At 44.7% G+C, this 21941-nt stretch overlaps 1 protein-coding gene across 1 annotated transcript in view; it reads right to left on the bottom strand.

Moving 5' to 3' along the window:
* The window catches only part of LYPLA1 (lysophospholipase 1), a 34532-nt gene extending 17176 nt beyond the window's left edge, over positions 1–17356 (bottom strand). Inside the window, exons 1-4 of the mRNA XM_038391628.2 lie at positions 16958–17356; positions 15749–15780; positions 8694–8759; positions 1214–1261 (exon numbers count right to left, since the gene is read on the bottom strand). Of these exons, the coding sequence (XP_038247556.1) occupies positions 1214–1261; positions 8694–8759; positions 15749–15780; positions 16958–17026 (215 nt within the window). The 5' untranslated portion in view covers positions 17027–17356. The remainder of the gene's footprint in view (positions 1–1213; positions 1262–8693; positions 8760–15748; positions 15781–16957) is intronic.
* Positions 17357–21941: the final 4585 nt, after the last annotated feature.

Genomic DNA, 21941 nt, shown 5'->3' with positions numbered 1-21941 from the left:
AAGAGAGTTGTCCTGGCACTGGAGAAACATGCTAAGAATGGACTAGTGCTGCAGACAGATGAAAGCTGACCCAGTGCCCAGCGCACAGGTGCCAGCAGCAGACAGCCAGCAGAGAGCTCTGCTCCAGTGATAACACAGACATTGGTGAGGCTTTCTGGGCTGCCTCCTGCCAAACTGATGTATGAGGAGCTGCTTTCAGAGATCCCTTCATCCCTCTTTCTTTGTGCACTCCTGAGAAGAGGGATACCTGTTACTGCCAACACAGAAGCAGCCAGACCCCTGGAGGTTAAGGCAGTTACCAGGACATTTTTCACTAAGGATTGTCCCAGACTGGGGGATTCTATATTCCATCTGATCAGAAACTGGCCTCAGATTTTTCTCAAAAAGGAACAACTTCATCCTGTTGTCCTAGACGTAGCTGCCCTCTTGGCAAGGGTATTACGATCCTTATGTTTTTCCTTTACATATCCAGCACCTAAAAAGTAATGACAACTTAAATGTGCCATGCATGGGCGTACCAGCCCCACAGGACACAAAATGTAAAGCCCGGGGTTTCTGTCCTGACATAATATCAGACCCTCCCTTTAAAAGGCAGAAAATAAATCTCAACAAAGCTAAAAGTACTAAAAACACTACACTAAATACCTAGTCTAAATAACTATTTACATAATCCTAATAAAATAGGCGACTGAAAAAATGAGTGGGGACATTGCTATTTGGGTCCACCTCATAGCCAGGAGCAGTTGAAAGGAAAGGAATGTCAGCTGTTTGTTCCACCCCCTTTCTACCCTTGGGGAGCGGGGCTCAAGGTCATCAAAGGAACAGGTACAACCAAAAGATAGAGCTGACTAAAGCATTCCCATCTACAGCACGAGGCACATGAACACCAGAAGTGGAACAGAAGTAAATAAGCATACAAAGAATACAAACTTTCAAGCAGATTGAAGACTATGATGTATATTATACATTTGATGTTTTCAATTTTAAAAGTTGCCTTCTTCTCAGAGCTAGTGTTTCCTTTTTGCTTCTGTTGAGACAGTTTGACACTATTAATGAGAAACCTTTGTTAGAACAATACTAAACATAAAAGCGTTCTGCATTTACAGTTGATTAAAGCTAGCAATTCAAGCTCATCCTTGAGTTAAGTCCACTCAATATAAACACTTGGGACTTTACACTATATATGATTATTTCTAATTCAGAAAGTACTTACCAAGATGGCATTGCCATATTCATGTTCAGAGAAACTGGCATAACTGGCCTAGAAATTGAGAAATAATATCGGCATAATTTAATACAAAAGGTTTGTTAACATAAGAACACATACCAGATAACTATTTCTGCATTGCTGCAAGATTTTGGGTTAATTGTAAAGCTAGATGTTTCCTATATTTTCATCCCATTTTTAAAGCATGACCAGTGTCAGCTCTCTCATTTTTAAAAATGAAGGTAAACATGAGAGAGACCAATTTTGGTCTTTTAGAAGAACTACAATAGGTTTTGAGGCAGCAGATGAAAATAATTAGTCGCACAGTGACTTCCTTAAGAACAGAATGAAAACTCAGAGACTATGAAAAGCACAGACAATAGAAGCATACGAATGGTACAGAGAAGACAAATTGGCTACTTTTACTGTATTTACATGCCCTCATGAAAAGAATGGGCAAGTAGAGCAGATATTCAGAGGCAACAATGTCAAAGAACCACAGTTATTAGCACAAGTAACTATTCTTCAGTTGGCCTCTGCTCATTCAGACTTATGGGAGTCTAGCAAACAGCAGTTTTGGATCATATTAAAGAAGTTCTGTATTAAAATCACAAATGAGTTTGATTCCCCATGGTTTAAATTCCAGGGTATTACTAATTAAGAGGTCTCTTGGTTTTTGGTGGTGTTTCTCTCCCTCTATGTGTGAAACTTGCAAGCTGCTAACTGCGTTAGTATATTCTAAGACAGAGTCTGTTTTCAAAGCAATGCTTTGTAACAACTACTCACAGAGAGAAACTCAAAGCAACAAAACAACAGAAACGGCACCCAGAGACTCCCCGCCCTTTTGTTGTATTTATCTCGCTTTGTTAAGAATTATGATTAAAATAGAGATAGAGGATGTATGTGGATGGATGCTTGGTGTGGATAATAACTGAATGATCAGGGAGGTGCCAGCCTAAGAATCCAGTGTCCATCCGCTGAAGAAGGCGTCAAGTGGAAATAACCAGAGGACCCCCGGAGGGCAGACTAGAATCCACCCAACAGCCTCAAGGATGGGAGAACCAAAGAACAAGATAACATCTGGCAGCACGGAGCCATCAGGAATGTGCTATCTGCTGATTGATTCAGCAACAGCATGATGAAGCAATTCCCATAGACTGGCACAGGAAGAAATTCCTATAAGAATGGAGTCTAGAAAGTGAGAACTTTGGGGTCTGATTCTGCAAATCAAATTCCAGGAGCATCAGATGAGCATCTGACAAGGCCCTGCTCCCTCCTCATGTCCAGGCCACCTGGCCAGTGGCTTGTCATGAGCAACTCTAAGGCTGGTAACTATGATAACAACCTTGCAGAACCTGTGTGTGTGTGTGTGTGTGAATAAATATGAAATTGAATGGAATGTTATAGCTATAACAAATTGCTTACTATGATTCTTTCTGTATTCACAATAAGTGTGGCATTTTGCCTTTTCCCCTTTAATAAGATCCTGCTGGTTTTTATTTTATTGGTATAACAGCAGAATCCCCCAAAAAGTGATTTAAGAGTTCTAATTAAACATATTCATAGAGCCCAGCAAATGCAGATATCCGCGGATCATTTTTGTGGATTGTGGATCGGATGCAGATACAAATTTTATATCCGTGCAGGGCTCTACAGATTCCGTCTCCCAAAGCAAACATCAGATCTAGATACCAATTTGAGAGCAGTGATGTATAAATGGATGTACAGAAATCCACGTAGTAGCCCAGCTAGTAGTTTATGATGGAAACATTATAGAGGCACATCACTGATACTTTTGTCCTAACAGATTGAGTAGTAAGACCCTGAGGCCCTCTCACCCTAGCTGAGTCATAACAGGTCTCATTGTACAACCTGTTCCACTTTGCAACTCCTAAAGTGGAAATGGCATTTTCTTTATGCTACAAGAAGTCTTGCTGACTTCCTAAAGTCTTCAGTTCTAGCTATATATATTAAAACACACACACACACACAAAACCTCAAAACCCTTTTTACATGGGGGTATGGAGCCTTGTTTCCTCCAGAAAATAATGAAGTTTTGGAAAGAACTATGAGATTGTCTCATTCACACACAAATCTTCATTTTTTCTATACATTTGAAATGAATTTGTAAGAAGACTTTCTCTGAAGGATATGGTGAAAATAAGATCAATTATTAAAACTTTTGCAACAGTCTCTTCACAGAGGTAGTCATGCTCTCTTTAGTAAAAAAGAAGAGTCCCGTTTTAAGGGCTCAAACATGAGTCCATCAGCCTTGTCAATAACAAATGAAAATTCCATCCTGGAACTCCTTCTCCTTCTTCTCAGCACAAGAAGAAGTTAAGATACCTGGAAGGTCTGGGCTGCAATAGCAGGTAGATTCACTTACTTGAACACAAACTGATGGCCCTCCTCCAAGTGAAAACTTCAGCAACAGCAAGGGAGCAGCCGCAGTAGTCTGTTCCAAGAATACAAACCTTTTTGGTGCCAAGAAATTCTCCAGACTCAATAGGTCAATAGATGCTTGATTAGTAGCAGGTTTTTTAGACACCTAGCAATCTCCAGCAATTGAACAAAGATGTAGACCAAAGTGTTCCTTAGAAGCCAAAATCAGCATAGGTATTAATGAAAATCTAACACCAAAAAGTTCAATTCTTGGACTCAATGAAATCTTGCTGCCTGGCAAGCCACCAACTCCCATCTAGTACAGAATTCTCCAGTGCTGGGGTTGCATCTGATTTGCCTGGCAGCATACTCTCTTCCAGTGCAAGGGTAGACAGCCAATCATAGGTCAGATCCAAGGATTGGATACTCAGGACTCAATAGCTAAGGCCCAGGGCCTCTGCTGCCAACTGGTACAGGAATTATGCGTGACGGTCCTATTTACCAAACAGTAATATGAGGAGTGGGCTTTCCCAGCCTAAAAGAGAGCTAGTGTGTATATCTACCTCTGTTTACATGGAGAAGCACAACATACAAAGTTTAAACCCCATTCTTAGCCAAACAGGCTTCCAGGGGTTTGATAAACAGCAAAGTGCCCAAAATAAAAACAAACTATAAAACAACATTAACACTAGAAATAAAGAGAGTCTTCGATCCGAAATCCAAAAGTCATTCTGGGCATGGAAAATAATATCCTTACATCCGTAACTGTCTAAAGAAAGCAAGAAATTAGGGACATATGCTTTTACAAGTTTGGCTCCAAAAATTCAATTTCACATGAAGTCCTTATGATGTCCTGGTTTCCATAAGTTTCCAAAGTTTGGAACCACAATAGGAGCATCCCATAGGCAACATGTAGAGGCCACCTCAAAAACGACCAGGGACACTGATGAAATTGAAAGGCGTCAAATTTAAAACTGATGAGGATGATACTGGTCAGATTTTTATTTTTATTTTTTTTAAACCACACACTGCATAATTTAACAGTGGACTTACTGTCACAATGTGTCATGGCCAAGTGCTGAATTAGGCATTTATATGCATGAGAAAATAGTTTCAGACAGGTTATACAAGTGTTTGCAAAGGACATAGACACCTCTGTTTCAGGAAATAAGCCAACTGCTAACTATTTAAGAAAATACTTCCAGTGTGCAGATTACATCTTAATTGTCCATTATGTGGTTTCTTCCACATTCCTCTGAATAATGTGGTAGTGGCAACTGTCAGACAGAGGAAGCTATTACAGATAGCGAAATCATCTGATAAAATCATAAAAATTGCCATATGTTTTATTAAAATGTTGGGTAAATTGAATTCCCCTCATCCAATTCTGCTCGTGTGCAGCGCTGCACCTCACCACACCACCTGCTAAAATTCTGAGAGCATGGGAAGATAAAGAGATAAGAACCTCCCATTCTTTCCCCTCCTCTGGAGAAAAGAAAAAAAAAAAAAAGCTAGCCACTAAAGAATGGGAAAGGCAAAGAAGCAGGGCTGAGATCACCATGTGGTCTATGACAGTGGTAAAAACACATAGGTCTTGCCTATTCTACAGCCTCCACTATTTCCAACACCACTGATAGTGAAACCATAATGAACTATGGGGTTCTAAGTTTGCCACTGTAGGTGCAGATGTACCTTTAGGTGCCCCCCTGCCTCTGATCACTTCCATGTTATACTCCGCTTTGCCAGGTGAGAAACTGAGACATCTTTACTTCAATCCACAGGTTTCTCTCTTTCAATTCATTTCACAGGGAGATGAATTGTTTGCAAGAGGTGCTGAATGTGGGCCAGGAAACATAACTATCACATTTTAAAATAAAAGAGCAAAGGGCCAGCAGGGAAGTGAGTACTGAGAGTGCCGGGCTATTATTCAGATGGCTCTGCAGAGTAGTTCAAAGGGTTGCCTTTACTATATAGAAACCAGATGCTGAACTCCACAACAGCATTCACCCTTTCCCCACAACACTCCTACAGATCTCTCAAGACTGCTGCTGCTTAATGCAACATGGGATGCCTCTCCACTACTTTTGCCCTAATGAGGCAAGATGCTCTTCTTCCCAGAAAGAACAGTTAAGTCATAGGATGGACACAGACAATCTGAGTTTCTCTTAAAATAGACCAAGAATGGTCTTTTACTCACCCTGATTTTCAGTGTTAAAGAGATGCAGGCTACAGTTTAATGCCTTGTTTACTGGGTCCTGTTACTCTTGACCAAATTCTACGCAAAATTCATATGGCCTGCATTTTTTTTTCCTGTGTCCCCCCGCAGAAAAATGCAAAAAGAAAATCTCCCGGGGGATATGTGCCTGTTCCCTAGCAGAGCATCTGGAGCAGTCTCAGAGATGGAGGAGAGGGGCTGGGCGTGCATGCGTGCCTGTGTGGTTGATCACCATTGGGTGGGGAGGTGGGGTTGGGCGTACATGCATGCCAACAAGTGACAGAGAGAGAGACTGACTGTCCCTCGCTTGCCACTGCAGCTTGCTGGCATGGAGGGTAGGGCTTTTTATTATGCACGAGGCAGGCTAGAGGCAGAAATGTAGCAGCCTGTCTGTTAGTTAACTGATCTCATTCTCTGAGGCACAAATGTACCAGCCTGACTGTGTAGTAACATTGTTAATATTCCTATTATTAGTTAGCTGTTCCCATTCTCAATTAGTCCCCCAGGATCATAAAACCTGTGAAAGTTTTAAGGCTCTTACATTGCCAGCCAGAGTGATGTAAAAGAGTCTTATTATAAATGACAATGAGGGAATCCTCAGATAGGAAGATGTATGTGCTTTCTCACTTTTTCCTGTGACAAAGTGGCAAAATGGGGTTAGATTACAGCTCAGGATTTATTTTACTTACCCATAAAAAAAAAATTAAGGCAAATAAAACATTTACCAAGCAGTCAATAAAATGTCTGGACAATCAGAACCAAGCGCTTCCTGAAGTACCCAGGTCCAGGACAACGATTAGCACCGGGGTGGGCAAACTTTCTGATCTGAGGGCTGCATCTGGGTATGAAAATAGTATGGCAGGCCATGAATGCTCACTAAATTGGGGTTTAGGTGCGGGAGGGTGTAAAGGCTCTGGCTGGGGGTGCAGGCTCTGGGGTGGGGCCAGAAATGAGGAGTTCAGGATGCAGGAGGGGGCTCTGGGCTGGGACAGTCTGTGTGGGAGGTGAGGGCTCCAGCTGGGGGTGTGGGCTCTGGGGTGGGGCTGGGGATAAGGGGTTTGGGGCGCAGGAGGGGGCTTCAGGCTAGGACCGAGGGGTTTGGAGGGTGGGAGGGGGATCAGGGCTGGGGCAGGGGGTTGAGGCGTGGGGGACTGGCTCAGGGGTGCAGGCTCTGGGTGGCCCTTACCTCAAGCAGGTAGGGGCAGCATGTAGGGGCAGTGTGCGGAGCCCCCTGGCTGCCCCATGCGTAGGAGCCGGAGGTGGGACATGCCACTACTTCTGGGAGCCGCGCGGAGGAGCCCCCGACCCTGCTCTCCAACTGGAGCAGGGCAAGCCCCAGACCCTACTCCCCAGTGGAAGTTCGAGGGCTGGATTAAAACGGCTAGCGGGCCCGTAGTTTGTCAACCCCAGATTCTCAAAACTGTATGACTTTCTTTTCTCTTTTTTTTTTTTTTGGGGGGGGGGCTGTTTGGTGTTCTGTAATGTAATTTAAATGAAAATCTAGGATTAGAACTGGAATGCAGGATATTAGTTACCAAGTGTTTGTAACTTAACTTTCATGTGTTTAGGAAATGCTGAATAGTTATTGTGACTTTTTTCTGTACTGTAGTTTAAATAAATTACCAAAACAATTGAAACTGGTTTGATTATATTGCATTACTTTTGACAAATAAAATATGCAGAATTTTGCAGAATTTTTTGGTGCAGAATTCCCCAAGGAGTATCTGATGTTTGCTATCAAGTATTTTAGTTGTCTTTTAATGCAAGTTAGCTGAGAGAAATAAGCAGAAGGTCAGCTTTGTATGATTGCCATCTCTCCAGACTCCCCCAAAAAGAGCTTTGCAGAACACAGCAGTAGTCCACAGACCAAAGTTTGAGAACCTTTATACTAACTACATGAATAACCAACAGTGTGCATTTTCTATGACAAAGGAGTGCATACAATTCAAAGATAAGTAAATATCAATTCTTAATGTTAGCTTCTCACAAATATTCATGCTGACTAAAACCTGGCCATTCGAAAGCTTGCAAAAAGCAGAGACTTACACGAATAGTCAAATTGAAGTTAGCTGATGAATTTGAGCAATTTTCCAATAATTTTCTATTTATTCACTCAGATTAAGTTATTTGCAATGAAGCAATACACAAATCAAAACTTGGTGTGCTTAAGTAATTCACATCAATACTTCTTAAACTTTTTTTTTTTAAATAAGCATATATCTGCACTTTTTCAGTAAACAGATAGCCAGTAGTCAATCAAAGTGATGAGTACCCATAAATCCCATTGATTTCACCTTTCGACATTTGTCTAATGGCCTTACAAAATATAATCTACATCAGGGATAGGCAACCTTTCAGAAGTGGTGTGCCAAGTCTTCATTTATTCACTCTAATTTAAGGTTTCGCATGCCAGTAATACATTTTCAAGTTTTTAGAAGCTCTCTTTCTATAAGTCTATAATATATAACTAAACTATTGTTTAAGGTTTTTAAAATGTTAAGAAGCTTCATTTAAAATTAAATTAAAATGCAGAGCCCCCCACCCCCAGAGCGGTGGCCAGGACCCGGGCAGAGTGAATGCCACTGAAAATCAGCTTGCGTGCTGCCATAGGTTGCCTACCCCGATCTACATAGTTGCCTTGCATTTGAAAACAGTGAAAAACCAGAAACAACATAGCTATTTTCAGGAAGCTCACTCAATAATATGGTAACACCCTCTTGAACAGGAATATCTGATTAATGTATAATGTCTTGAAACAAAAGCTAACTGTTGTAATGATTGTTTGGTTTCTCATATTTACATGGCAAGGATTTGTAAGCCTGTTAAAACTTTCTAAATAAATAGTAAAAAAAGGAGTGAAAAAGAAGACAAAAGAAGTTATATACTTACGCATGTGGGCAAATATATTTTACATGTGGACTTCTGATACCTGCAAATGCTTCTGCCCAGCCATGTCTGTTGGAGAAAAGTATGTTAAATGGCATTTTCATGTGCTAGTTTAAATGTTAACTTTAATAGTTAAGCATTGTTATCATAATAATGCTAAAATAAGAGGGAATGTCAGGTCATTACAGGTGATATTTCTAAAAGAACCTAAAACAAAAGCATTGCCAATGTTAAAAGAGAAGTCCTTCCTTTATAACAAGTAGCAAACGCATCTAAAGAAAACTAGTTTCTCGTCCAACAGTAGTTGCTCACGCTTTCTTGCTCTCTAAGAAAGCATCTGCTATAAGCCTGTCAATGATACATTTACTGTGTCAATCTATTCAAAGACACATAGACAAGGCCACAAATTCAATTGCTTTCAAACTTTTTTGAAAATTGCTATAAAAATGTCTATGCTGCATAAAAACAACACTAAAAAACACTTATGACAACTGTGGTTCTTCAGGATGTTTTGTGCATGTAGCTCTCATGCATGGTGTGGCTGAATCTCTTACAAAAGAATTCCAAAGCTTCAAAAGCAGCAACAAAGCAGGAGTCACATATGTGCCCTTCCTGTCCTCACACCCCCTCTTCCAAGAACATAAAGGGCACCATGACTCCAGTTACCCATTCAGGTCTTTCTCACCACCCAGAGTCTCACAAGGTGTCTGAGCTGCAGGACTGGAGGATGGATTGAGGGATTCACATGCAAAGAACATCTAGAAGAACCACAGTTACTATTAGTTAAGTTTCAGAGTAGCAGCCGTGTTAGTCTGTATTCGCAAAAAGAAAAGGAGTACTTGTGGCACCTTAGAGACTAACAAATTTATTAGAGCATAAGCTTTCGTGAGCTACAGCTCACTTCATCAGATGCATTTGGTGGAAAAAACAGAGGGGAGATTGATATACACAAGTAACAGTTCTTTCTTCAAGTTCCTGTGCACGTGGCTTCCATTCATGATTATTAACAAGCAATTCAGCGATCAAGAGGGTGGGAACTAGGAGCTCATCTGAATAGACTGTAGGACACATCTTCCCCTTGTGTATCCGCTCTGAAAGCGGATACCAAGAAGTAATGACTAGCATAAACATGCAAGTTGTTGCTCTGCAATTTTCCACAACTGGTATCCTACAAAAGCAAATTTCTGAGGCAGGTTGTATGGAATAAAGACAGTTTGGACATGTCATACTTTCTCATTCCCCAGCACTCTGCACTATAAAGTAGTGTTGAAAGTATGCAGCTCTGATAAATCAATATCAGTGATGATGGTAGCAGATGTGAATACAAATATTCAAACTCTTTAGGGGAAACTTGATACTTTTGTTCAGCTCTTTGAGGTTGCTGAGATATAGACTACTCCACAATCTAATTCCTTTGCAGGTTTCAGAATTCCCTCATTAATAGGAAGGGTTATTCTATCCTGAGTGGCAGGTTGCAAAATATCATAGTTTATCTGCCTTGTCTTGAACCATTTCCAATGGAACGTTATTCCTCAGGGAATTCTATGCCAAAAAATTGAAAATTCTGCGCACGTTTTAAAATTCTGTAAATTGTATGTGTCAATAAATAAATGTGGCTCCAGTATGGCAGTGGGGAGCACAGGTCACTGGCTGTATTGAGGTTGGAGATCACTCTGAAGCCCCCACCACCTCCAGTACAGGAATTCAACTGTGAGGCTGCACCTGACCCTGACACAGTGCAAGGGCTGGGCCTGACCCAGAAACACCTCAGGGCCCTGCCCCGCTGTGTTGATCAAGCTCAACCCAGCAGGATCCAAGTGTGGAGGGGCTTAGTGTGGGGTGGTCCAGGTGTGGGGTGAGAAGTTTCTTTATTGGGCAATCTAGGTGCGGGCAGCTCAGTGAGAGATCAGGATACACAGGGGCTCATTGTGGCGTTCCGGGTACAGGGGCAATGGGACTCTGCAGGAGATCAAAGTGAAGGTGGTTGGGCTCAACGGGGGCGGGGGGGAGATCTGGGTGTGCAGAAATGGGGCTGGGGGGGTGTCTGAGTGTGGAGGCTCAGTGAGGGAGTCCGGGTGCTGGGGCTTGATGGGGTGGGGGTCCAGGTGCAGTTGGTTGGGGCTCAGTGGGGTGGGGGGTCTGGACGGAGGGGTCCAGGTGTAGGGGGCATAGGCATGTCAGGATTCGATAGGTCTGAGTAACGGGGGAGCCCCAGCTGCTGCCAAGGGGACGCTGCATGTTGGGCTCCCGCTTTCCCCTGCGACTCTTTTATCTCCTTTTCTTCTTCATCACCTCCCCCTCACTCTCATATCCCCCTATTCCACCCTCCTTTTTTCCTCCCACATCCCCTCACCCCCCTTCCCTCATTTCCTCCATCCCCCTTGCCCAGCCTCATCGCAGGCACTCACTGTTCCACAGAAAATAGGAAGGCTCCCAACACACAAAAGGGGAGCACAACTGGAACTAGGACCCAGGAGGCTGCAATCAGCTGCAGAGCCAGCAGAGCCCGAGACCTCTGAGCTGGGCATTTCTGTGTTTGCAGAAATGTGGGGGGGGAGGGAAGGAGCACAGTGGCACATAACCCCGTGTGCCCCCCCCATGCCTCGCCTCTGTTTGGGGGGCAATCCCTCCCAAAAACTGCACCCATGGTCCAATCCTCCCTGTGAGGCTTTCCTGCCGTTTTCTGCAGAGAAAAGCAGGAAATCTGCAAGGGGGCTTTTTTCTGCAGGCACACAGTCCCGCAGAATCCCCCCCAGGAGTAAAATGTGTAGAAAGTTTGCCATTCTTTTCAAAAATTCCTGATATTTTTTTAAAAATCATCCCCCATTAAGGGTGTGGAAGTTTCTTCTGGGGAAGGAGGAGAGAAAGCATTGGCTGAAAGTTCATCTTGCACCTCTTCATCCTCTCCCCCAGAGACACTGTGTTAAGGTTCTGATATCAAGATGACTTTATTACACCCTGACAGTTCATCTGAAGGGTCCGAATGGAATCTCTGATGAAAGCAGAAAAATGGTTGGTCAGTTCTGAATGCTGAAACCACAGGGGCCAATACATCCAAGCCTGAAATCCAGGCAGATCCTTTTGGTACCATGCTCTTCCTGTGAGAGAATTTTCTCCCTACCACATTCAGCAGCTCCTTTGATGCCTGGAATTCTGCCCTCCTCTTTTGTTGTACCAGGGACAGCTTCCTTGTGGGAGATCTTAGAGTGGTCTTTAACTCCATGGGCAGCAGGGATTATTCACTGCTCCAACAGACAATCCTGAAAACATTTAAAAGAGCAGTGCCTACAAGGGGATATGGAGATCAGTTACCTCCCTAGTTTGCGGGGTGGGGGGAGAGGCGACGCTTACAGGCTGGGTCCCAGATAGTATACCCAAGGATCCTTGAAGCAGCTGTAGTTCAGAATCAGACTGAGGTCTTATTGATTTCTCTAGGAAGAACAGCTTCAGTCTATATTCCCTAGATTTATGAGTGTGTTTTTAAAAGTTCTATAAATAGCGCACTTTGATGGAACATGAGCTTCTCCTAAGCAAAATAGGCAGAGGTCATGTATGTCTGTGAGAAGAACAACTCTCTGACCCAATGTGCATGACTTAAGTCCTGGTAAATGGGGATCTGGCATAAGTCTATGTGCCAGAACCCTATCTAACAAATGAAACTGACTATCCTCAGGAGGCTGACAGATTAAATTGACTATCAGGAACAGACTAACAAATGAAATTGACTGGCTAATGTAATTAGCTAAATTAAGTAACAAACAAGGAAACTAAATTACCATACACTAAGAAACACAGTAACTAGCTAGAGCAGATGCTACTCTATTCTGACTCTCTGCCAAAAGGCAGTTAGAAGGAGCTGAGGGGGAGTAGGGATATGCTGCCCTTTATGAAAGGTACATGCACAACCCCTGCTGGATATTGCTATTTAAGTTCCTAAACTCCTGTGCAAAGAACACAACCACACCATATATGGAAGCCACATGGACAGTAACTTAAAGATGAAGTTTGATTTATTAAATCTAAAAAGTTAGGAGATTTGAAACTGCAGATAGGACTCTATCCCAATTCCTACCGTTGTCCCTATACATGTATATGTCTACATACAGTGGATGATTCTATACACCTAAGGTTGCAGTAACTCAAAACATGAACAAGTAGATTAAAGATTAATTTCCTTGCTTTCAAGTAATCCAAATATCTTTCGCCTCAACACCTCCACACAATGAGGGTCAGTGAAAAATTAGAGTAATTCTGCATTTAAAATTGGCATATAAAATACATAATTCAGTTTTTGATGAGCTGCATGTTTTTCAGCATACTGAACACAGCACTGAGTTTCAGAGCTTTCTTATTCCCCCAGCTATCACAAACCCAGAGGATGGCATGGATGTGTGGGCTCATTTAGTAAGCCCACAGCTCTTTACCACAAGTCCTGCAATGTTAAATTTAATAAAACTAAGCCCAAAAGAGGTGCAAATATAATCAGACAGAAACTCAATACCTGTGAAAGTAAAAATAATTAAACAATGGAAAGGTTTTGATAAGGAAAGAAAGTAAAGTAGTAGTCTTAGTGAAGTCAGAACAACATGTCTGAGTATGGCTTTGCATGACTGGACTCTTGGTGGCAAAGGAGGCAAAAAGTAGTATTATTTACCTGTGACTAGTTCTTTGAGGTGTACATGCCACCTCAGCACTTAGGTCTTAACTCTCGCAAAAGCCCTACTCCAGTAGGGTTGTGCACGTGTACCCTTGAGGAACTGAACATTTGGTGGAAGATCACATAAATAAAGCCTCAAGTCTCCTCTATTCCTCCCACCTAATCAGACTCCATACTATAGGCTCCAAAGTCTAAGTCTACTTAAACTTGTGTTAACATTTAGTTACTACTTTCTCCTTACTGTATTGAACTGCTTATTTTGGAAACTAGTAGTACTAACAAGTCAAAAAGAAGCTGTCTGAGGAGAATTAATTAAGCACGGATTTTGAGATTCTTTCCAACTGGGCATCAGAACTGCCAAGCTGAAAAAGATACATTGCATAAATATACAAGTGCGTACTGAAATCTTTATAGCAGTCATATATATTTCTTTTACTCCAATGATGTCAAATAGGAACCTGACTACTCCGACTGCCTGTGACAAATATATAACAAAAATAAAAGAGCTGCAAGTCCCCAGAAAAACTCTAGTCTGAAACCTATGAGACATTTTGGAAACAAGCGAGGATGTATTGAACATAGTCTAATGTAGCTTCAATACAGTCTGGATATAATCAAAATAGAACACCAAAACCAAATTTAAGATTTATCAGAGCTGCATACTTTCAACACTACTTTATCGCACATAATGCTGGGTAGAGCCCTGCACGGACACAAATTTACATTCGCGAATGTGGATATCCACAAATATAAATCAGTATCCGTGAAACCACAGGGCTCTCCCAGGAACCGCAGTGGCAAAAAGAGCAGAACGTGGGGCCACCGTTCCCAGGAGCCAGTGCCCCATGTCGGCAGCTCCTCCGGTGTGGTTGTACTGCCCACAGACCCACCCCCATCCCTTCCATGCAGCTGTCTGCATCTCCTGTCTGGGGACGTGCATGCTGCTTGAACACAAGAGTGTGACCAGAGACAGCTGCTGGTGAGCCGGGTGCCCGCCCCAGTAGGCAGGGCTGGGGGTGGTACAGCCACGACGGAGGAGCTGCCAGCATGGGGTGCTGGCTCCAGGGAGCGGCAGCCCCATGTTCTGCTCTTTTCGCCTCTGCGGTTCCCTGGAGAGTCCTACGGGGTTCCGCGGATACCAGCTTGCATCCGTGAGTATAAATTTGTATCCACGCAGAGCTCTGATGCTGGGGAATGACGAAGTACAGCATGTCCAAACTGTCTTCATTCCATACAACCTGCCTCAGAAAAATCCTCCGTATCTTTTGGCCAAGAACGATCTCAAACCAAGACCTATTCATACAATGCAGCCAAGAAAATATGAATACCATCATTATCAGGCCTTGGAGATGGATTGGCCCTGGCTTTGGATGGACACTGATTCCATCACCAGAATAGCACTAAGATGGACACCTGAAGGCAAGTGAAAATGAGGCCCCTGGAAAACAACATGGTGAAGAGCTGTGGAAGCTGAGCTGAAAAACCTGGGGCACAGCTGGGGAACCACTGAAAGATTTGCCAGAAACAGACAGGAGTGGAGGAGCTTCATCACTGTCCTAAACGCCAGAGGTGTAATGTTTCTTAACTTGATAACTAAAAGGTAATAACAGGTTTGTTTGAAAAGTATGTCGTCTTTAGAAGAGTAACTTGATGTTTTTCTTCTCTGGGACCATAAAACCACCCAGTTTCTTTCAATGATCCACTTCAAATCCTACAATCCTTCCTAAAATATTTGGTATCAAGAAAAGGAGTGGAAGAACCAGACAATTAAACAGGTAACACTAACTATAACATTTACCATAAAACATTAACCATATGACCATACTCACTATAAATAGAGGTCTACTTAAATCATAGATAAATCACATTTTTTTGCAGGTTGGTCAAAGTATATATAGCAAATTTTGCAGATTTGTATTGTTACCCCTACTTCTGTGCTGCTGCTGGTGGCGCTGCCTTTAGAGCTGGGTGCCCCGCCAGCAGTTGCCGTTCTCAACTATGCCTTCAGAGCTGGGTGACTCAGCATATGCTTACATTTTTGCAAGAATGAGGCTTATGAGTGAATATCAAGTTGAATTTAGAATCATTACAAATTGGCATTCCTGCTTTCCCCACACAAACTTTTAGGGAAGAATGGAGACAAGACAGCTAGTTCAACTCAGTGATTACTCCCAGATGTAGGTAATATTTTTTAATGGGCTTTAACTGATTTAGTTTTTGTGGGAGTTTTTAAAAACTAGCATGGCCACCTCTTCAGCATTTGGCATAAACTCTGTAACTAGTGCCAGTGTAACTAATTTGTGAGAAACAGCAACTGAGTTGCAACTGCTCATGTCTTACAACTCAGAAATCTCAAACTGTAAGGTAAGTTAGATACATGTCAGTAAACCATTATACCTACCCAGTATCTCCCAATCCATGAAGAAATATGACCTAAAATTTAAAAAAAAAAAGCAAAAAAGCAAGAGTTAAAAATAATTGTTTTGTGCTTAATTCCCTGGTTTGTTTTTTTCTTTAAGGACAAAAATAGCTGTGATACATTAATAGATTCTAAGTCCAGAAGAGACCATTATGAGTCTGATCGCCTGTACAGCACACAGAACCATAGAACTTCCCCAAAATAACTCCTAGGGCATATTTGTTTAGAAAAACATCCAATCTTGATTTTTAAATGGGCAGTGCCACCACGATCATTGGTAAATTATTACAAAACTACATACTATAAAAACCAAGTGCAAGCATTATTTTGGGTACAAGTTTCTCCAAGCCCTAATAAAATCCCTCACTACATTTTTATCCCATATTTCCCCTTCCCTAAAAGCATCTCCCCACAACTTAGTTTATGAGGTTACTGCCATAATAACCAAGTTAGACCAAATAAGTCATTTTGCTTCTGCTAGTCGTCGCTGTCTCATTTTGGAAGTAGGGTTTGTGACCGATCTTGATTGCTTGCTCCTTCTTTTCACCAAAGAGGGTAAACTCCAGATATCGTCTAGCAATTCGTTATATTTGCTTTCTTGCAAAACGTGCAATTTATGAAGAGAGACGACAACTAGGGACACTTGTCAGTCAAACGACATCAACGACCTTCAGCTCATCCAACATCATAAGTTAATTCCACTAAATGACATATTTAAAAAAAAAAAAACCCACCACCACCACCCCCACGTGTTCAGCACAGCCCAGCTCGCAAGGTAAGACAGAAGGCGGCAGGGAAAACCCCTCAGATCATTGCTCGGGGGTAGAACTCCCCCCCACCCCACCCCACCCCGCCGCAAAAGACAAGCGGGACGAGGCAGCGGCAGCAGGGCCATCATCCCCCCACGCGCACCTATGCGCGCGCCGGCCAGCGGCCGCGGCCAGGACGGTGCAGTTTGCCAGCCGCGCTCTGTGCGCGGAGGGGCCGCTCTCCCGGGGCAGAGGCCCGGCGGGCTTGTGCGGGCGCCGCTCACGGCAACACCCCGCCGGCGCGAGTCCGGGGCATGGCCCGGCTTCCCGAGGCGGGCCTGGACAGGGGGGCCGGGCGGTTACAGCGGGGCACGGCCCGTATGCCGGAGCGTACACCGCGCGCGCCTCGCCCCCGGGACGGAGCCGCTCAACCCGGACTCACCGCGGCCGTGGCCTTCCTGGCGGCCGGGACGATGGCGGGGAGCGGCGCGGACATGTTATTGCCGCACATACACCGGGCTCCGGGGCGGCCAGCGGGACACACTGGCCGGGAGGAGGGCAGGCACCGGGCCAAGGGGAGGGGAAAGGCAGGCGGGCAGGCACTGGGCCGAGGGGAGGGGCGGCAGCAGGGAGCAAACGCGGTGACTAACAGTAAGAGTCGGAGAGCGGGGGAGGGGGGGGTTCGGGCTTGTGTCACCAACCCCTTCTCCCTTATCCCCCACGCACACGGAGGGGCTCAAGGTCGGCCGTTAGACTAGGCGCGAGGCAGCTACCAGTATCGCCTTCAAAACACGCCCATCGCTTCCCGCCTCCCCTATTGGCTCTCCGGCGCAGACGCTCCTCCATCTCCGATTGGACTCTTCTCTTGTCATTTAGTGCCCTGACGACTGCGGGGCGGGGGAAGAGGGTCACGGCAGAGCGCGTGCGCAACGGAATTGTTCTGGTGGCTGGTGGGAAGTGCCTGTCTGAAGCCCTGGCCACTGTCTAGGACTCCCGGGCTTGGGGGGGAGAGGGGGGAAAGAGTCTGCGCCAAAAAAATGAAACATTCTGCAAATGTTATTTGTGAAAATAATGCAGTATAATCACATCCCTTTCAGTTGTTTTGGTAAATCATTTAAACTACAATACAGAAAAAAAGACACAACAACTACTCAGCATTTCCTAAACATATGAAAGTTAAATTACAAACACCTGGTAACTAATACCCTGCATTTCAGTCCTAATCCTGGATTTTCATTTAAATTACGTTACAGAACACCAAAGAGCAAAAAAAAAAAAAAAAAAGCAGAATGTCATTTTAAATTGTTCAGACTTTTACACATGAAAGTACAGGCAGCACGTGAACTGTTGGAGGCGGGAGGGTAGCCCCCAACCCCACCCCTTGCACCTGAGGCCCCACCCCTTCCACACACACCCCCACCGGAGCCAAGCCACTGGCCTTGCTCCACAACTAAAATCCCCCAGCCCCAAACACAGCCCAAGCCCCGGAGCACAGGAAGGCGCGTGGCCCCCAGTTTCCCCAGCTCAGGGGGACAGGTGGCCGCTGGCTGCAGCCTCCCCAGCTCTGGAGCGCAGGAAGGTGGGTGGCACACAGCCCCAGCACAGCGAAGTATTGGGGGACTGGAGCCGCACACAGGGAATGGGTGGGGTCACACCTGGCTGTCTGGGGAGGCAAAGCCTCCCCCAGCCTATGCAACCCACTGCCCATGCACGAAAGTCGTACAGTTTTGCTAATCATTGTCCTGGACCTGGCTGGGTACTTTGGGAAGTGCTTAGTTCTGATTGTCCTGATATTTTATTGACTGCTTGGTAAATGCTTTATTTGCCCTCAGTCTTTTTTTTTAAATGGGTAAGTAAAAATCTAACCCCATTGTGCCACTTTGGCACAGGAAACAAAGTGAGAAAGCGCATGCATACATCTTCCTAGCTGATTCCCTGTCATTTATAAGGCTTTACATCACTTTGGCAATGTAGGAGCCTTAAAACTTTTACAGATTTTATGTTTCTGGGGAAATTGACTGAGAATGAGAATAGTTAACTACAACAGGATCATTAACAATGTTACTATGCAGATAGGCTGCTACATTTCTACCTCAGAGAATGAGATAAATTAACCATCAACGGCAACATTAACAAAATGTGGTGTGGTTTTTTTACAAAATCTATTTTCTTTAATTTAAAACAAACATTTTCATTAACACAATACTAATATTTAATTGTTTCTTCAATTTTCAAGAAGTTACCGACTTTTTTTATAATCATATTAGATAAGATTGTGACTTTTTCATTGATACCTTACCTAACATACTTTGTATAAGATTTGTTGCAATTGTCTAACAGTGGCAATATTAATTATATAAATAGTCATGTTTCAATCTTAGTGTCACAGCATCCAAAAGTACCACACACCTTACTAGGCAGGCAGACTGCTACATTTCTGCCTGAGGGACAGAGCCTTCCTCCTGCATAACAAAAAGACCTACCCTCCTCCATGCCTTTCAAGCCACAGTATCAAGCAAGAGGGACAGAGTCTCTCTTGCTTGATGGCCAGCCCAGCTCCCTGGGGGTGATCACCATCTCCCCCACAGGCAAGCGGGCCCAGCCCTCCCCCTCGCAGTAATTTGCACCTCTGAGGCTGCTTCAGGCACGCTGGAACAGACATGCTGCCTGGGCTGCCGCGGAAATCTCCAGCAGATTTCTTTTGTGTTTTTCTGTGAGGGGGACACAGAAATATGTGGACCATATGAATTCTGCACCCTCCGTCAGGAGTAGTCTAGTCCAAGGCAGCAGAGTGAAAGGCCTTGGGCTGACAGTAGGGTTGCCAACTTTCTAATCACACAAAACAAAACACCCATGCCTTGCCCCTTCTCTGAGGCCCTACCTCCCACACACTCCATCCCCCCTCCCTCAATTGCTCACTCTCCCCCACCCTCACTCACTTTCCCTGGACTGGGGTAGGCGGTTGGGGTGCCGGATAGGGTAGGGCTCCAGCTGGTGGTACAGGCTCTGGGATGGGGCCTGGGATGAGGGGTTTGGGGTGCAAGAGGGGGCTCTGGGCTGGGACCAAGGGGTTCAGAGTGTGGGAGGTGGCTCCAGGCTGGGGCAGGGAGTTGGGGTGTGGGAGCAGGTGTGTGCTCCGGCTGAGGGTATGGGCTCTGGGGTGGGGCCAGGGATGAGGGGTTTGGGGTGCAGGAGGGGGCTCAGGGCTGGGGCAGAGGGAGGGGGTGTGAAATCCAGGAGGAAGTTTGGGTGCGGGAGGGGGCTCAGGGGTTGGGAGTGTGGGAGGAGGTGAAGGATCCGACTGGAGGTGCGGACTCTGGGTTGGGGTCGGGGATGAGGGATTTGGGGTGCAGGAGGTGGCTCTGGGCTGGGGCTGAGGGTTGTGAGGTTGTGAGTGTGGGAGGGGGCTCAGGCCTGGGGCAGGGGGTTGGGGTGTGGGCTCCAGCTGGGGGTGTGGGCTCTGGGCTGGGGATGAGGTGTTTGAGGTGCAGGAGGGGGCTCGGGGTGGGGATGCAGGCTCTGGGAGGGAGTTTGGGTGCAGGAAGGGGATCAGGACTGGGACGGGGGTTGGAGTGCAGGCTCTGGTACAGGGGGTTGGGGTGCAGGCTCTGGAAGGATGTGGGGTGTGAGAGGGCATTCAGGGTGTGGGCTCCAGCCAGTCAGCACTTACCTCTGGCGGCTCCCGGAAGCATCTGACATGTCTGGCTCCTAGGCAGAGGGGCAACCCTAGCTGAGCGACATGTTGCCATCTCCTGTACTGGGTACTACAAGCATGTGGCTCATGCCTGGGGCTCCACCCTGGCACCTGAGTGACACCTAGACACTTGTGAGCACCCTTAATCGTAAGTCCCCAGTGGGGATGGTGGGTCTGAGGCTCATGGTGAGCATAAGGTTGTGGCAGGAGCACTGCCAGGTATAGCAGAAATAGTCAGGTCTGTCATGTGAAAAGTGCAGCTTGGTTCTTTTACAGCTATGGCCAGAAATTACACTGCTTCTGACTGGCCAAAGGCTATTTGAAGCTTTAGCCATTGTTTCCAGAGCCTCCCTTCTACTTAGGATGCATCTGCACTGTTAAAAAAATGTGTTCTTTCCACCTGTTCAATAACAAACAGTAACTAACAGGATGTAAAATCCTAGTGAAGACAAAGCAGTATGTAATTTTCACACATTAGCAGGTTGAGATAAAGGGAGCCTAAGGTTTACTTGGACCTGCAACATGAAGACTACAAACTGCCTTGGTTTTCGCTACAATTTTACCTGGCGTTAGTTACCACTTGCTAGCTAATGTGGTATGAACATACCTTTTATCCTAATGAAGACAGGTTGGAATTAGTGTATTAAGGAATAGAAACAGACACACACTCCCTATATATCTTCAGTGCTGCTGTATTTTCCTGTTTAATGGCACATGCTGCAGAATTGTTAAGTCAATAGGTTTCCTGTGACTTGGGGTGGCTCCACACACTTGACCTTTAAAAATGGAAAAAGTGTAGCAACTGCATTCCAAATAGGGAGCAAAGAACTGAAAAGCATATCAGTTCTATTTGATATCTCATACTCTTATTCTAAAACCTAGACATGCTTCTGTTTTGAATGTTTTTATAAAGCTCCCAGTAAACTTACTTTATTAGAATTATTTACAGCTTGTTTTAAATGATAAAAGATAACCATAGAATTTCTAAATGAGTAGATACTAAACGGTAAACAGCATGGGAAATGGAGAACTTAACAAAAAATCTATAAAAGCTGCAATCTTATTAAGATATCATTCAATCTATTTGTTCTCTGTTAATGATATTCAGATGTCCCTTCTAGCCTTCTTGGTTGAATTAAAGAAATCCTTTGGCACAGACTCAAAAAATTAATGCTCCCTGTTCATCTTGATATCTGTCATGCCATTCAGGCTCTTTATTCTAAAATTACTAGAGCAGGGATTCTCAAAATTCACTACACCGTGACCCCCTTCTGACAACAAGAATTACTTCATAACCCCAGGAGCGGGGACCGAAGCCTGAGCCCACCCGAGCTCTGCTGCTCTGGGTTGGAGGGCCAAAGTCCGAGCCTGACTGCTCTGAGCAGGGGGGCCACACCTGAAGCTTCATCCCCAGGCAGGGGGCCTGCAACCTGAAACTCTGCCACCTAGGGCTGAAGCCCTTGGGTTGCAGCAAGTCTAAGCCAGCCCTGGTGACCTCATTCAAAGGGGGTTGCAACCCACTCTGGGGTCCCAACCTACAGTTTAAGAACTGCTGTCCTAGAGCATTCCAGACCATTCTGAACATTTGTACTAGCTCTGTATATCCTGGGGCTTTGCATCCCTGAAGTGTTCCACAGATAGAGACATCATGCAGCATCCTTTTCTTGTTTTCTTGTTTGTTTACTCTTCAATTTGTTCTGTTTAACCTTATACCACTTGTTTTTGTTCTGTA

The sequence above is a fragment of the Dermochelys coriacea genome, chromosome 2 (assembly GCF_009764565.3).
Source record: "Dermochelys coriacea isolate rDerCor1 chromosome 2, rDerCor1.pri.v4, whole genome shotgun sequence".
Taxonomy (NCBI): domain Eukaryota; kingdom Metazoa; phylum Chordata; order Testudines; family Dermochelyidae; genus Dermochelys; species Dermochelys coriacea.
This window is presented reverse-complemented; position numbering and strand designations above follow the sequence as displayed.